Here is a 17940-nt window from a genome sequence, read left to right on the forward strand (position 1 = left end):
CACCACAAGTCTGCTGCGAGCTTCCTCCGGCAGGCTACTCCCCTTATGACTTCATAAAAGATCAGGGGTAGTCAAACTTCGGCCCTCCAGCTGTTGTGGGGGCTACAAAACCCATGCGGCCGAGTCTGTGACAGCCACAGACATGACTTCCAAAAGCAGAGGCATGGTGGGATTTTCACTACAGCTGGAGGGTCAATCCTTGTAATAGATACAGCATTGGCGGCAAAGAGATCGCTGGGGGAACACTGTTGTGATTGATCTGCACAACACGGCTCCACTGGTAAAAACATGTGCAAGATTCTCTAAGTATTCTCTACAAAATGATTTGTTTTTGGTAGTGTTTTCCTTTAACAGTGAACCTAAGGGCAACCATACATATTGGGAAAGCATTTGTGTGAAAATGAACAAGTATGAATTCTGTAGAGGAATAAATTAATAAATCCAGATTGGTAAATGTAGTCACTTTGTAATCGATTGCCATTGTGAGAGTGGTTGTGTCACTGCAGCAATGATTGTTTATGAGATGCTATTAAATGCATGAATGAACTTGACAGTCATACAAACATTAATTTAAGGTCCAACAATTTTTAACAGGACAACCTTAAGGTGTAAGTAGACCCTCCATCTATTTTTTAGCTTGTTTGACATCAGGTATCATTGTATACACTTTTCTTAAGCAAATCCTTGTTTGTGAATCTGTTATAAAGTTTCTTACCTGGGGATCCTGCCAATAACATCACTTTCTTTTGTCAGTCTGCCATGAGCATTTCTTCAGTTAGCCATTGTTCTACCTATATGATAGACAGGCCTACGGCCAACTGAAGGAGCACGGGCAGACAACGCAGCAGTGGGTTAGCGTTGTCAGCCTGCAACAGGAAGTGCTGTTACTAGCAGGATCTTCAGGTGAGGAACCTTGCAACATTGAGGCATGATGTCAAGCATGCTGAAAAACGGATCTTGAGTTTACATACATTTTAATTTGTATATAGCCAGTAATGGAATGAATGGGGAAAGTCCTCTGTCCATCACACATGGATCAAAAATATCCAAAAATGCTGCATGCAGCTATATAAGAAGCTGATCACTACAGCTAACACTTGTGTGATAAATGAAGGGATATCTCTGATCATCATTCAGTTGTATGTAAAATTGTCTGTCTGACTTTGCCCTTAATCCCACAATGGTAGCTCACAGTATATCACCAGTAGTGAAATAGCAGCAGCCTGTGGAAGGAGTATACATAGCATTGTTCTAAAAGCAGCAGAGTGTTCAGTCATTGGTTTATAGAAACTATCTATGAACAATACATACAATTATTAGAGCCAGTTTTAAGATCTTCTCTGATGAAAATTCTATTTTCGATGCAATGGATACATTGCTGAAAAGTGTAACTTTTATCCAGCCAAATTAAGCCATGTCCATAGCCAATGCCCGGTCTAACAAAAACATCTCCAATTTGTTTTCATCTTTGCCCATAACTACATAGCATGTTCTTTTTTCTCCCTCTATATACAACTCTATATATAACAGGACTTTGGACAATAAAAATAATTAAGAACGTATTTATCATACAAGCATCCAAGTATCAAATATCTCAAGTGTTACAAAGGCGTGCACACTTTTACATATATATCTGTGAATATTATTAGATATCCAAGGTGGACATACTGCCTGTGTACTCTGTGCTGCCACATAGGGGCCCTGCAAGTGAATATGCCAAGAGAGGTGATCATTCAGCAAGTATAGGAATGCTCCTATGTGGTCCTCAGGGGGTCATAGGGAAGTAGAGGATGCACGATCCTGCTCCTTATGGGATCATCTAAAACTTATGTGAGTGTTCCACCCTAGTCTTCAGGTAATTATCAGGAACGTATGGGAGTGCTCCACCCTGGTCCTCAGATGATCATCATGGAAGCTTTGGGGTACTCCACCTTGGTCCTCAGAAGATTATCATGGAAGTATGGCAGTACTCCACCTTGGTCCTCAGATGATCATCAGGAAAGTTTGGGGGTGTTCCAATGGGGTCCTCAGGGTATCATCAGGGAAGTATAGGAGTGCTGCACACTGATCCTCAGATGATCATCAGGGAGGTTTAGGGGGTGCTCCACCTTGGTCCTCATATGATTATCAGGGAAGTATGGTAGTACTCCACTGGGGTCCTCAGGGAAGTATGGGATTGCTGCACCTCGGTCCTCAGTTGATAACTGAGGAAATATGGAAGAGCTCCACTGTGGTACTCAGGGGATCAATGGAGAAGTATGGGAGTGCCCTGCCCTGGTCCTCAGGGGATCAACAAAGAAATATGGAAGTGCTCTACCCTGGTCTACAGGGGCTCATTACAGGAGTATGGGCGCACCACACCTCCACTACTCCACTGATCAACCAATTGATTGGGTTTCCCCTACGAAGCACAATTCTCAGGTAACTTTAGCCATTTTCTGCCAGTTTTCTACTTACAGCTTTTAACAGCATTGTGAAATGTTTTAAAGCTCTGGTGGTAATTTGCCTGAATCCGTTTGGCTGACTTTGCAACTGAAAGGTGGTTGAAATTGCCTGAACATTAGTGTGTGTGGCCAGCATTATGCATTGTTGCTTTAACCAAAAAAACAAATCCTGATTTAAAGCAAAAAAAGAAAAGCAAATTGTTCTGACACGGTGGAAGTCTCAGTCAATTTCCACCGAATTTTCGTTGAATTGGTTTCTAGAAGCTAGTGTGGCTGAAATCTAATAGAAGACCACCAAACTTACACAATTGGTAACACTGCAGAAAATGCACTGTCAGGAACAAAGTGGTAAATAGTGGATGTCAGGGAGTTGGCATGGACTTCCTGGTACAATGTAAGCATTTAGTGAGCTTCTGTCAGGGAACCAGGGGTGTCACCTCTCCTTGGGGCCGCCGGAGCTGGTGTAGGGCACGGGGGCTCCTTCGGCCTGGCAGAATTCCTGGCGCATGCACGAGATGCGCGCCAGGCGAGCGTGTGCGTGGTAGACAGGCTGCGCGTGCACGGGGGCGTGGCCGTAGCGTCCCTGCGCCCATTAAGGCCGTCAGGTGTGGGCCTTGCTGGGAGAGGTTCCCAGCACACACATTTCGATTCCTCTCTTCCTGCCATTGGGTCCCCGACGGAAAAGCCTCCTGGTTGCCTCGGCGACCAGGGAGTGGCTTTGATGCCCCTGGCTATAAAACCTGGTCAGAGCCCTAGCTTGTTGCTGAGTTATTCCACCTCCATGGTGTGATCGCCTAGCCCCTTTGATTGTTCCTGCTGCCGCTTCCTGCCCCTCATCCAAACTTCCTGGTTATCGACCCCTTGGCCTGCCTATGGCTTCTGAACCTTAGCTGTCTGCCTTGACCCGGACTGGACTTGACTACCCCTTTGGATTTGCCCTCTTGTACCTCGCTCTTGGATCTTCCGGTCCGCTTCCTGCCAGTGGGTTCCTACCCCTGCTGTGAGTCCGCGGCACCGCCTGACAGCTCCACACAGGCATTTAAGTAGGGCAGCAGTTATGACACTCATGGCCTACCTCTAGTATTTCTTTGACAGGGTCCCCCTGCAGTCTCTGCCCAGCACACTTGTTATATGTACATGTGGTAGTCCTCTAAAAAAACACCTGTAAGTTACTAAATGACACTATTCATTGTTCCTAAAAGAACATTCACAAATGCATATGACAAAGTTTTAGGCTTTGCTAGAACTGAAGTTATTGTTTTCAGTGGAGGAAGTTTTTTTTCTATACATATATGTCAAAACAGTAATCCACAGAGTGCTGCGAGTCTCTCCTCCACTTGTGGGAGAGTACAGAAGACAAATTAAGCATGCAGTTTCAAATATCTACATTTCATGATGTAAAAACATTTGTGAATGTTACAAGATGACACTTCAAAGGGATCACTGAATTTAAACTGCAATAGTTAAATTGAGTTCCAGTGACTGGACCACTCCTGCTTTAACAGTAACATTCTAAAGACCTGGCGTGGTTCATCAATGATGGGAGGTAATCTGTGAGATGAAACCACACCACCCCCTGTAGCTGTACAGTGAAAAGCAGTAACATTTTATTCACTGCCCATTAACTCCCATTTAACAGGCAAGGATTATTCATTTCGTAGTCTCTGTCTGCTTTGGTGTGCAGGCTTTTAATTTCCAGTGCTTCCAAACTTTGATCCCCTGCTAGGTGAGCGAAGGGTTGTGTATGTGGTTTTTTTTTTGGGTGTGAGAGATAAAGGACGTGTTGGTTTGGGGGTGTGGCTCAGTCTATTCACATATTATGTATTATATTTATAGATAATATTTATATAAATATTTCCTTTATATACAGTCAGGAGGTATCTTTACTCTGGAATCATGAAGTCGTTGCAGTCAGCGAATGGTCGAGTTCGGTGCTGTCGCAGTCCGAGTCGTCGTAGAGAACAACATTCTGTAAACACAAAGAACATTTAAAAAAAATATTTCTAATGGACTAAGCAAACAGCTTTATGTGCGCAATAGGCCAATGTTAAAGAGGCAGGCTGTGGATTTTATTTTATTTATTCATTTATTTATTTGCAGTAGGAGTCCCATTATTTTTTTTTCTGTAGAAGCCCAGTTACAGTATATGGGAATTGTTTCATTTTTTAAGTTTGCAATTCCTTACAGCCAGTCTTCTGACCTGGAGAGTACCAACAGTCTGTATATGGTTCCATCCTGCAGCTGACTGCTGGCCAGAGAGAACAGAGATTTCTGTGGTGACTATAAGCCCACTCTGCTTAGTATATTACCAGATTTGTATTCAAAAAGGTGTCAATTTGCTACACTACGTCAGTAATCTGTTTCTGGATCCTCTTGGTAGTGCAGCTGCAAAGCATATTGATTGCTGACACAGAAATGACTGATTAACATGTCGATGTGTAATTTGCATTGTAATGCTCTCTGGGCAGCTTGTCTATATATAGTGCAATTTGTCTGTTTCTTTTTCATTCTAAGATCCCTTATATTCATTACAAAATGTGTTTCCAGAACCCCTGGCAAATGTAGCCTGTGAGCACCCATTCAGGCATCATATTTGTTTTACTTTTGTGATCAGAAGGCTATTGACCTCATGTACAGCAGTATCTGTCAGGAGGGTTAAAGGAGGCTGATACCAAGATGAAATCAGGCACTTACACCATTTCCAAATCCATGTTACAAAACTGATGTTTCTATATCTGCCAGGGGCTCAGTCCCTAGATCGGTCCACCATTTTTTTTTTCATCAGAGATGCTTTGTTGCTCACCTCTCCTGCCGTTTGTTCATTGCTGAGCTGTGACTTCACCTTTTGCACTACAGCTTCTTTTTCAGACAGGCCATCAGACTGGGTCAGAAGATCCAATGGAGGCTCTGAGCTTTGGGACGCAAGGTCTTCTGAGCGCTCATCTGGACGTTCATCTGTGTTGGTGCTGAGCACATCTGGGGTGACACTGTGAGAGAGGTCTGTAGTGTTCCCTTCTTCCCCATCTGATAGGTTTTCTGAACTTGGAGACTGATGCTGGGACATCCCAGCTTGCCACCTGTACAGGGCCATATCACAATCAATATGCTAAACTGAGGAGGACACTTCAGATTTCATAATTCATTCACAATTTCTCTGACAAAAAACAAAACTAGCAAAACACAGCAGAGTCTGTTTAAAGCAGAACTCCAGGCAAATCAAATCCTAACCCTTGCAGTGGGGCTACCATCACATTGCAAGGGTTAAGTGCTTGTTTTATTTTATAACTAAAATAAAAGGTATACTCACTGCAACTGTGATCTCGGCTGGCTCCTACACAGCTACCTCCTCCTGCGCTCTAGCAGGATGTCCCTCAGTGTCCTCAAGTTCTATACACAGTATAGTATGTGATGACTCACTTAGACTGCTGGAGTGGAGGAGAGCGAGGCTGAAGGGACCAGTCTAAGAGCAAGCCGGGATCGAGGTTTGAGTGACCATATCTTTGTTATTTTAACTCCTATTATTAACCATAAATGACCATGCCCACTTACCTTTGTTTCCTCTCCATCTCCAGCTCACTGTCCACTTCCCCTTCTTCCTCTTCAGAAGACACACCTCGCTTCTGACAGACAAATAAACAAATTACTTAGAAATACTTTTCCATGTTGCCTACAGGCATTAGCATGAGGCTAGAATATAGAAGTCTAAAACAAAAAAAGGCCAATCATATGTTCCTAATGATATGTGCACTAGAACTCCTCTAATGTTGGGCCCTAGATGATGTACACATGGTTAGTAATAGTACACATTGATGGTACCCATGTGTGGGAGAATAATTCAAAGGAAAGTAATCAACAGGATGATGGTGCATGTGATTTGAATATGCACTGCACATCCACCAGTCTCCTATTCTATAGGTTCTTGGAGGTGTTGTAAAAAAAGCTGCACACTCAGCTTCTATTTTGGAACCTACACTTTGAAATTTTACATTGAGACAGCTTCAAGACTCAACACTGATCCACCCAACTACTCCCATATCCCTGCAAACTCCCAACCACTCCTGTCCCCTTATTTAAGGTTCTGAGCAGTGCAACATTTCAACAGAAGGCCTCGTTTCATGAAATTGCAGTATCTCAGGTATACATACCTGACTTCTAGTTACAGCTGCTCTGTAGAGCATTGCTGCTGGTGTAAGATGTTGTCCGCCTCTAGCTGTTCTGCCCCCTGAGGCTCTTCCTGAGGTTGAGTCGGGGCTTGGTGGTCCAGGTAATGAACGAACTGGAGAACATTCTGCACTCTGGCTGCCTCTACGAGCCTCTGCTTCTAAAGGGGTACAAAGCAGATCGGGGCTGGAAGAAGATAAAGGGTGTGGGTCACGAGGAGGTGGCTGACTTTGTGGCGTTGGCTCAGGAGTCACTGCTGCCCTCAAGTTGACCATGTCTTTTGCTTTCCGGTAACGAGGCTTTCCCCGGCGACCACGTCCTGGAGACGGTGGCAGCTTCTGACAACCAGTTGGTGTGGAGGGGGACAAGACAGAGTCTTTAGAGACGTCAGATTTTAAAATATCCGGCCTGGAAAAAAAAGCAAAAGTTTGCTTCAATCCTGTACCTTATCACTAGTAAAAACATTTCTAATGCAAACTGAAAGAGGTATAAAATCTTACTGGTGATTCCATTAAAATTAGGTGCATGTTTCATCATAGTCTGCAGGATGCCAATCAGAAAATAGTGCAGCAAATCAATCAGATCCAACAGAGATTGTCCACATATACTGTACTAGGTTTAGATATGGTTTTGGTAGAACTGGAAAAACACTTGGACTATCCTTGCAAAACAGTAGAGTTAAGCTGACTTGCCCAAGCCACAATTGCCAGGGGAAAACAGTTACCTGACTATATGGGATATTTTGGGCTGCTATCTTATTGGTCTCACAGTTAAAGTGATAATAATGGCAGACATGATGTAAGACAAAAGCATATTCAAGAAATTCCTAACATTACCAAAGACAATCATCTATTCCAGTTATCAGGAGAGTCAGTATGGCCCTCCACAACCCCCACATGGCAGCACTCAGTGGATGAACAATCTATCATCATATCTGAGCACTGTCCATTTGGAGATGGGGGCATAACTAGTCCTGTCAAACAGTATTTTTAGAGGAGTTATGATTGGTGATATATAAAACAGTGGGATGCCTGCCTTGCTGTTGTTTGAAATGATTGGTGGACTAAATTTAAACTATAAAAATACGTTTTGGGCTTGTTTACACTGCTTGTGATACACCAGGAGCAGATTTGCATTGCTACCAATCAGCTTCTGTTTCATGTTCAAATCTCAACTGAGCAAACTGAAGAGAATGCGGATTGGTTGCTGATTGGGCAACTGCTCCTGATTCTCTCTGCTCCAGTTTTGACTGTTTTGACTGTCTTTAGCAATGTGGGCAGAAAACATGCTAATGCTAACACCCTCAAATATAGGATATTTTTGCATCTGCTGCATTGTGGCTTGTTAAAAAAAATCTGACGGAACGCCCATGTCTTAAAAGGAGAACAATGGGGTTAGGGCTTTTCCCCATAGTTCTCCTTAGGGTAACAGGAGGACACAAACTAGCGTCCTCCCGTCACCCTAAGCTCAGTGTACCGCAGTATACGCGGTATACTGAGACGCTGCAGCTGAAGCAGAACCCGACAATTGTGTCTGGATCTGGCCAGCTCCGTGAGTGACAGCTGGCTCTGCCTATCCAGAGGCAGAGCCAGCTGTACCCGCCCCCTCCCCCATCCGTTCCGCCAGTCAGCGCTGGAGGATCGGAGCGGGGGAATCCAGCCCCTCCCCGCCGCTATGTGTTCGCTGACTTCCCGACCTACTGAGCCGACCTGTGACAGTTTAATTGTCACAGGTCGGCTAGAACTATGAGGCGAGTCAAAAGCACTCACCTCATAGTTCTCCTTTAATGACTGCTGTTTATGTTTAACGAAACACATACATCTAATGTAGGTCCAATGGACTGAAATGGGTTCTATGTATATTCTACCTTTATGTATGATAATTTTCTGTCCAATGGACACCTAATATTGAGTGGAATAAAAAGTCGCAATGCTCAAAGTGTAACCACTTGCAATATTGTGAATCAAAAAAGTGCACAGCGCTAAATATTCATATACTGTGAATAAGTGTATAAAGTTCTAAATATGAATCAATGTATATATCCCATGATGAAAGTGCATTACAAATAAATCATCAGCAATAATTAGTAAATGATTGTCCCATCAATAATTCATGTACAATAAATACTATAAATATGCAATAAATAAATACTGAAAAACACTGAAAATAGATAAATATAGATGAATATAGTGGCCACAAAGCAGTCAGTCTGCCAATATGTATACAACGATCACACCTCACATCACTGATATATCTATAATACCTATAATATTGTAGATATAACATTCATATTGGGAGGCCGACTGCTTTCTGGATCGGGAAGGAGCGCTGGATAAGCCGGTTAAACAAGTGAATGTGGCTCAGCTTTAATATCACATCATGCCTTTTCTGACCCTCTATTTGTAGACGGTCAACTAATTCTGGTGAGTGCCGTGGAAAGAAGCCTTATTCGTCACGGGGGTAGTGTTACTTTTTACTCTTGGATTATTTGAGAACTTCTGAGCACTTTGTTTTTTTGGATTGCTTTCCACATTGGGATTTAATTGGAATTGTTTTAGACACTAGTCTATATGTGAAGCACATTATTACTGAACCACCATCACAAACTATTGATTGGACACTGTATTCATCTATATTTATCTATGTTCATTGTTGTGTAGTATTTATTGCATATTATAGTATTTATTAGGGATGTCCCGATACTAATACTAGTATCGGGACTGATACTGGGCATTTTCAGGAGTACTTGGCGTTTCATACGGTTTCCAATGATGCTGACCAATAATTATCTCGTCAACAAAAGGTATGATCTGGAAACTTATGGTGACTACTATCCAGCATTTAATTTTGCTTTCATTTTTTTGGGATGTCCCTTGTATTTTGTTGATGCATTTCAGTCCATCAATCACTTCAAATAACTGCAAGTAGATGGTTTCACAGTTTGGTGACCCCCATATATTATTACCCAATATGGTCTCAATCTTCCTTGGAACTCCAGTTGTTTATCTGTTTTTTTTTTATGACAAGAAACACATCACATGCAAGCATGACTTGTGGGATGACTGACCTCTTCCCATGTGGTGACAGTTTCTGGGGTACGTTCCTTTTCTTGATTAGTTTTTCCATAGTGCTTGATGGCCGAGGTTGCTGTCGCAGAATGGCTGGGTGTTTTTTCTCCAGGACCTGTTCTCTCCTGTAAATAACATTTTTTTTACTACGCATTCAACGATCACCATATACTTCAAGATGGGCTGATACCTACATCCGAAAAAATCCTAGATCTAAAATCACTTCAATAGGGGCCAGTCCTGCTGGACTTTAATGATACATAAAATCAATTTTTGTATTAATAAGAATAATATATTCAAATTATACAATATATAGTGAAAGCTGGGCCATGTTTGGATACAACATTTTGTATAATGTGAATACAGTAAACTGTTATCCGGTATTCAGCTAACCGGAAATCCTATCTAACCGGCAAAAAATAATTCTTGTGTACTCACTATTCTGCCGATCTGCCACCTTCTAGGAGAGAGAGAGAGGGCTTTGGAGCATGGAAAGGCACAGGAATGGGCTGAAAAGTGCTGGATTGTCCAGGGAATGAGTGTCTGAACAATCACCGATCGATCGCTTGTGAAACTGTGGTGTTATCCTGTGAACAAGCGCCACCTAGTGATCACTAGGTGACCACCTAGTAAACACTGCAATTGGTATTGCTAATGGTTTAGAGTACAATATACTAGTATGGTATGCTATGGGGTATAGCATTAGTTAAACCCATTTTTAATAGTAACTCTCAAGCAACCAGAAACTACAATTATTTAGAATCTACAATCCCCGTGGATGCCGGATAACAGGGAGTTTACTGTATATTGTTTTTATTAATAAAAAATTGATTTTATCTAAACTTAACCTTATTATTATGGTACCATTAAAGTCTGGCTTGTCTGGTCCCTTTTAAAGCGATTTAGATTTTACTAGACACACAGCACAAGGTACTCCACTTACTATACTCCAGTAGAGAATACCCTGTTTAGCATTACAGAATAATTTGACACTTAATACATATAATAATGATAACAATTAAAAAAGGCAGCTATGCGATTAACACGGCAGACTTAGTGGTCAAAGGATGACTTACTCCTTTTGGGAGAGAACTTTCTTATATGCCCAGGTATGTAATCGTTCTGAATCCCCTTGTATTTCTACTATGCAAAGCAAGTTTTAATTTAGAATTGAATATCAGGATCTGTTACAATGGGTTGTTGTGTGCATGGCCAAATCATACTGCCTCAGCTTCAGACACTATGACACAGAATTATTATCTACAGAAGACAAAATCACATTGCAGGTCAACAGGACACCAAGATTCAAAGGGAAATACTACCTAAAATCAATAAAGCTGTAGGCCAAGACATCGCTGCGTCTAATAAAGTGAAACATTTGGGATGTCCAACAGACACCCTTTCATCAAGCAAAATTATAAAGTAAAATATTATGGAAAATTGTTGACAAATACTTACCGTAATTTTAATTTCCTCGCTCATCCTCATGTCAGCATACTGCAGGTCAACTCCGCCCCTATGACCCTTCAGGACCACCTCTAACCTAGCTAATAAAAGAGAAGGACGGACAAAGCCCAGTGTTCCATAAACAAGTCGCGGAAGGCCATACGGGAGGGAATCCTATGCCGACATGAGGATGAGCCAGGAAATGAAAATTACGGTAAGTATTTGTCAACAATTTTCATATTCCTGGCTTGCCTCATGTCAGCATACTGTGGGATGTAACAAGCTACTGAAAAAGGAAGGGTACATACAAAGAAAAAATTACAACCCAAGGATGATGCAAAGAAACTTTAATTAGTCAAAGCAGCTGACACAACCGATGAACCAAAACGGGCCCTGCGTGCCGGAGCCACATCCACTTTGTAATGCTTCACAAAGGTATTTTGCGAACTTCATCTGGCTGTCTTACAAATGTTCTCTATCGAAAGCTTGGCATGCGAGGCCCACGAAGATCCCCTAGTCGAATGCATACTCACCGAAGCCGGAGGAGCAAGCCCTTGCCTAGTATATGACATCTTAATGACTGTTTGAATCCAGTAAGACACGATTCTAGGAGTAGTGGACCTCCTGGTAAAACGAAAAGTCTCTCTGTTCTCCTGAAGCTACTGGTCCTGCTAATATAGAGAGAAAACAGCTGCACCATATCCAGAGGCGCACACAGATTCTGATCAGGTGCTGCCATTTCTGTGGAAAAAGCCGGAAGGTTTGTTTCACAATCAGCATGAAAACTTGATGCCACATTGGGGCGAAACTCAGGCAAACGATTACTTTAGCCAGAAGTATGATGCAAAAAAGTTATTTAAATGAGAATGCACACAACTCTAAAACTCTTCTGGCCGAGGTAATTGCTGTGAGAAACACGATCTTCCCTGTCAAGTACCATAGGGAACAGTCCCGAGAAGGACTAAAAGGAGGGTTCATTAATGCTTTTAAAACTAAATCCAGATCCCAGGAAGGAAAAAACGCCTTTTGAGGCGGTTGGAGTCTCACCACCGCCCTCATAAGCCACTTCATGAGAGCGTCTTCGGCTCATCTAATTCCAGACAAACAGGATAAATCGGAAATTTGTACCTTCAGCGAGTTATACGCCATCCTTTTGTCTAAGGTGGACTGAAGGAAATCCAGACCATTGGATAACGACGGAGCACCAGCCGAGAAGTTCCTCTCTTAAGCGAAGGAGAGAAATCTATCCCAGATTAGCACATAAGTAACGCTGGTAGACAGCTTCCTAGAACGCATTAATGTATCCACCACCTGTTTTGTTAAACCTTGGTTTCTCAATCTGGTCGATTCAGCAACCAAGCGGAGCCTTTTTGGATTTGGATGTTGACATCTGCCTTGGAGGTGTAAGTCTCTCCTGAGGGGGAAGAAAAAATGGTGGAGCCGAGGTCATTAAGAGTCAAGAGGGGAAACCCCTCAGGCCAAAATGGTAGAACTATTATCACTTGAGTGACGTCTTCTTTGATTTTCTGAAGAACTTTGAGTGTCAGAGGAATCGGGGGGAAAATGTATGCAAGAGGAAAGCTCCACTTCACTGAAAAGGCATCTTGGGCTACCACTTGACGACACTTGTATCTCAAGAGGAACTTCAGAAATGTCCTATTCTCTGGGATCCCCATAAGATCTATGACTGAGGTGCCCCATCTGGTTCAAATCGGGTATAAATACCGCATGTTCAGACCCCAATCGTTGTTGTCCAGGAAATTTCTGCTGAGACGATCCACTAGAGCCTTGGATCTCAACTGGTTGGTCGTAACCCAAAAGTGGGTCACAAACCCATATTCAGTGGGTCACTGCATTCCTTCCACTTTTCTAAAGGCTTCTCAGTCTCCCCCTAGCGCAGCACTGTCAGTTCTCACGCCAAACAGAAATTCAAAATATGCTGCCCGGTGTCGAGTGTCAGCTTGAGGAGGGGTGGGATGGGGCTATGGCCGCAAGAGAGCTCCATCCATACGTGCATTGCTTAGAGCTCCCTCACGTGTCCTGTTAAGGTGCCTGGACCGGAGTGACGTCACACCTCTACAGGGCACGCAAGGGAGTTGTACAAGGAGCTCCATCACAGCACTGCAGGCCACACTGGACCCCAGGTTGAGGATCCACTCCAGTTCTCGTAAGATAGAGAGACTGAGTGGATCTTAAAAAAAGAAAAAAAAGATTAAAATTGTTTTTGGAGTGTGTATGAGAATGTCTGAGTGTGTGAGATTGTGTCTGTGGTTGTGTGTAACTGTTAGTGTTCACACTAGTCCCGTGCGATTAACGCACTGTACCACTCAATTGCACCTACCGTGCATTCTGATGTGGGAGGGGTGTTGCATTGCCATTCATTTGAATGGCACCCCAAACGCATCTCCCACCCACAGTTCGATCGCCCTCACCGGAATGTGCGGTACCGCAATGCCGTGCTTTCCATTGCAGTGTTGGGAGATTTTCTCCATCCACTCACTCCATCCCAGGAGAGGCTGAACCCGGGTGGGAGAATGGTATGGAGGGAAAACAAACGACTAGAATGAAGCGAGGACGAAAAAAAGTACACTGGGGTTTGTCTGTCCTTCTCTCTTATTAGCTAGGTTAGAGGTGGTTCTGAATGGTCAAAGGGTCGGAGTTGACCCGCACTATGCTGGCATGAGGTGAGCCAGAAAAATTATGTTTCCAAAGAAAGCTCCACATTTTTTTACCCACCTGAGAAGCTCCTTCTCTTTCAGCTCCAGCTGAAGCATGAGAGAATTCAGTTCCACATACAGTGTGTTCGCCCTCTGTAACTTGCGTTCATAGTGTTCTCGAATATCCAGAGCATGGCTAGAAACAAAGGATAAACATCATCTACATTAAGGTACATATAACTGTAAAGTATATCTAAAGCCAAAAATATTTTATTTATTTTGTGTAGGCTAAGGAATGGTTATAACCCTAGTCAATTTTTGGTTTTCTTTTGCCAATTTTGTTCAGCGGGCAGCGTTTTTTTCTATTTTGACGAGTCGGCACCTGACATTGGATCCTTTTTTTGGGGGTGGTTCAATTTTTTTTTTCTTATTAAAGAATTGTTCAATTAAAAGTATTTTTTACAAAAGTCTGCTGTGTTTATTTACTTTTTTCTTTAACCTTTTAGTGAATGAGTAGGGGTACAAGGGGGGTGGACGGCATCTGGGTTTTCCCTTTATTAAAGGGGGTAACCACGATGTAAATAAGCCCCACTGCCCACAGACCCCCACAAACAACCACCGGGCCAGGGTTGTGGGGAAGAGGCCCTTGTCCCCCCTGGAAAAGCACCCTCGCTCATCCCCCCCCCCCCTTTCCTGCCCTGCCAGGCCAGTGCCTGGATTAAGGGTCTGGTTGGGATTTTTTTTTTCATTTTTGGGTGGTGGGGTTCCCCCTTAAAATACATATGACTTTTGGTGCAAACCCCACGCATTTTTTTTTAAACTCGGGGGTCCCTCCTAACATTCCTACCAGACCCATCGGCTGAACTGGAGGGTGCCGAAATCAGCTGTACACGGCTGACGTGAACAGCCGAACAGGGTTCGGCTCCCTTCAATTTGGCTCAGTTATCTACTCGGCTGCCTTTGGCAGCTTAGTGAATAAACCCCATAGATGCAGAGATTTTATGGCTGGAGTCCCTGGGAGATGAAAGAATATGGTGGGTGATCCAACCAAGCACCGTATATCACAACTGACATATCAGTTTTAAGTGCACTGACTCTTTGAATGGGAAAAGCTACCAAACACTTTCTATTTGCATTTTTAGCATGTGTGGAAAAAAGAAAGATTTGGTTAGTCAGTAAAAGCATGAAATGATTAAGCTCTGAGTGAACGGTGTGAGAGGAAAAGAGTGCAGGGGGGTTGTGTGTGGACTCTTAGCTCAACCATGTCGATTGCAGGATTGTATTCTGGTGTTTTTTCGTTTGAATGGTGTGGTCTTTGAGGATGGGCAGGGCTGCCATCAGGGGGGGTACGGCCGATACTCATGTAAGGGGCACACGCAGCCTGGGGGGCCCGCCCGGGACCCTTACACGAGTATCGGCCGAGAGTGAAAGGCGAGGAGGCGGCCAGGCCCCACAGCGCCGGAGGAGGCCTGGCTCTAGCAGTGCAGGGCCCCAGCATTGGCGATCCAGCGGCTTCGAGACAGGCTGGGGCCCCATCAGCACCGCTGCTCGTCTGATGTGGGCCCGGACGGAAGTGACATTACTTTCAGTCCGGCAGCAGAGGAGGCCAGTTGTACGGGCACCAGGAGCAGGTAAGAGGAGCTGGGAGGGAGGGGGATGAAGCCCTGACCAGCCCACCTGAGACCCCAATTAGGACAGCTCACCCCTATTTAGGAGGCCTGGAACAGAGCTACTGGTTGTACACTCCTTGTCCAAAACAAAAGTCACCACCTGGATTTAGCTAAGCAAATAGGTCAGAGCCTTCCATTGCAAACGAGGTCAGCTGCCTACCTGAATATACTGATTCACCAGTTTTTTCTATCAATAGATTTTTTCTTCACATTTTTCTTCACATTGGGCCAAGATGACAATGCGAGGACTCATCAGGCTCACACAAGAATGATTCAGGGAGCATGAGACATCATTTTCACACATGGATTGGCCACCACAGAATCCAGACCTTAACCCCATTGATAATCTTTGGGATGTGCTGGAGAAGACTTTACACAGTGGTCCAACTCTCCCATCATCACTACAAGATCTTGGTGAAAAATTAAAGTAACTCTGAATGGAAATAAATGTTGTGACATTGCAATTTGCAATATATTTAAAGGGTTGCTATAGGCAGGCCCGGCGCAAAAATGCAACTTTGCCTGTCTAGGCAAAAATCCTAGCACCGGCCCTGGCTATTGGCACTTGCAAGGAGATCCTTCCATCCAGTACTTTATTTGCAAAAAGGCATAACAGCAACAAACCAATGCGAGTGCCGATTTTTTACCTATTGTTCAGTGAAGGCTCCGGAGGAAGCTTTAGCAGGCACCGAGGCAGAAGCGGCATTGGAGACAAGGGGGTAGAGCTGCTCCATGTTTCTAAATTGCTACAGGCAACATTCTATCATCAGCACAGTTTTAATATATCATGGCCTATGTACACCATGTTTCCTAGACATTTTCCTCTCAAAGACCCAGGAGGCCATGATTTCATACATCAAGAACAAATGACTGAATCTGACTTGTCAGGTTACGTTTCTTTTCCATTTCTCATGGAACAAAAAACATGATATGATGAGGGAAACTGTTGAGAAATAAAGATTTATCCTTGTCAAGTAAGAAGTAATTAGCTGCCTTACATTCTTTTACAGAAACGTACCTGAGTTCCTCACGGCGACGTGTTATCAATTCCTCTTCCAGACGCTGTAAACATGTCCCCTCTGACTTAATTTTCTCAAAATGTAGTCGCACTTCATCCCGCCATTCTACCTATAAACCAAAAAGTATGAGATTAGTGCTGATAGTAAACACATATTGCATCCTGTGTACATGTAAACTTTAGAAATATACAAGCCTAATAATAAACAGCAGATGTTTGCCATATTTTGCCAAGTTTCTGGTGTCTGGCATTAATGTGCTACCTTGGGTGTCAATACAGAAGGAGCAAAGGGTACAATGCTCCATGTTTACCCACTGTACATCTGTACAAGGGCTATCTGGGACTTAGGTGCCCATTTGGGTCAGGTGGGTGCTAGAACCCCTCCCAATGTCACAAAGAACTGGGCAGGGCTCACCTCCATCTCCCTGTCAATCAATACACAGCACATATTTAGTGTTTGTACTTATCGTGTAGTTCAATGGGAGCTAGAAATTGGTCTTGCACAGGGGCACTGTCCTGAATCTGCGAGGGTAGAGGACCCAGCTATGGCTGCTGTTCCCCCTTACACACAGCTATGCAATCAGATTGCATAGTGTACAGAGCACAGCAGCATTTGTCTTTTAACTACTATTCCTTTTGTAAGTTTTCATGTGCCACCAGTGCCTCTACAAGCCAGGTGTACACAGGTTCCTAAACATACTGATGGTCATCCTATCCAAGGCTTTACAATCTCCTCCAATGGTGTCACCCAAGTGCGGGCCGCACCCCTCGCATCCCCCTTGTGACGCCACTGCCTGGACACATGTTTGAGAGTGTTGTAATGCATGGGTTAAAATTCAACAGTTTAAATGGCCCCTAAAGTGACAGCACTCTAAGTTCTGTGGAGCTGAATGGTGGTTCAAATAAGCTGCTGGATGCTGGCTGAAAGCTTTCCAAATTCTTAGTAGAGGCTTGCTATGGACATTGATCATATAAAAGCCAAACCCCAAATGTTCAAGGTCTAGAGGTAGTTACAGCACTAACATCAAGATCCTAGAGTACTAGGGGTTTTTGTATGAGTTATGACAGTGACCCAGTTTAAATTCTGCATCAGAGACCATAACTCTGCCTCCTCTACTAGACTATCTTTCAGGCTATTTCCAGTTACACAATTTATAGGCTCAATTCACTAACCTACAATGCATATGCTACTAAAGTGACTCTGTTGTGACATTAAAAAAATAGAGATAAACATCCCCATTAATGAAACCAAAGTTTTTTATTAATAGGGGGATATGTATATAATTATAATGCAATGGTCAATCAGAACACTGCGCCTTGGTACAGCCACTTGGATGTTACCCATAAATACACCATATTTATAGATAAGAAACTTTGGTTTCACTTAAAGGAGAACTATGGGGTCAGTGTTTTTCCCCATAGTTCTCCTTAGGGTAACGGAAGGACACAAACTAGCGTCCTCCCGTTACCCTAAGG

General features: G+C 43.4%; 1 protein-coding gene across 1 annotated transcript in view; it reads right to left on the minus strand.

Annotated features, from left to right (window-relative positions):
• Positions 1–3498: 3498 nt before the first annotated feature.
• The window catches only part of MAP3K12 (mitogen-activated protein kinase kinase kinase 12), a 104716-nt gene continuing 90274 nt past the window's right edge, over positions 3499–17940 (minus strand). Inside the window, exons 8-14 of the mRNA XM_018556209.1 lie at positions 16465–16574; positions 13856–13972; positions 9673–9798; positions 6590–7013; positions 5994–6064; positions 5248–5521; positions 3499–4413 (exon numbers count right to left, since the gene is read on the minus strand). Coding sequence (XP_018411711.1) covers positions 4339–4413; positions 5248–5521; positions 5994–6064; positions 6590–7013; positions 9673–9798; positions 13856–13972; positions 16465–16574 — 1197 coding nt within the window. The 3' untranslated portion in view covers positions 3499–4338. The remainder of the gene's footprint in view (positions 4414–5247; positions 5522–5993; positions 6065–6589; positions 7014–9672; positions 9799–13855; positions 13973–16464; positions 16575–17940) is intronic.

This window comes from Nanorana parkeri, unplaced genomic scaffold (assembly GCF_000935625.1).
Source record: "Nanorana parkeri isolate BGI_ZX_2015 unplaced genomic scaffold, ASM93562v1 scaffold228, whole genome shotgun sequence".
Lineage (NCBI taxonomy): Eukaryota > Metazoa > Chordata > Amphibia > Anura > Dicroglossidae > Nanorana > Nanorana parkeri.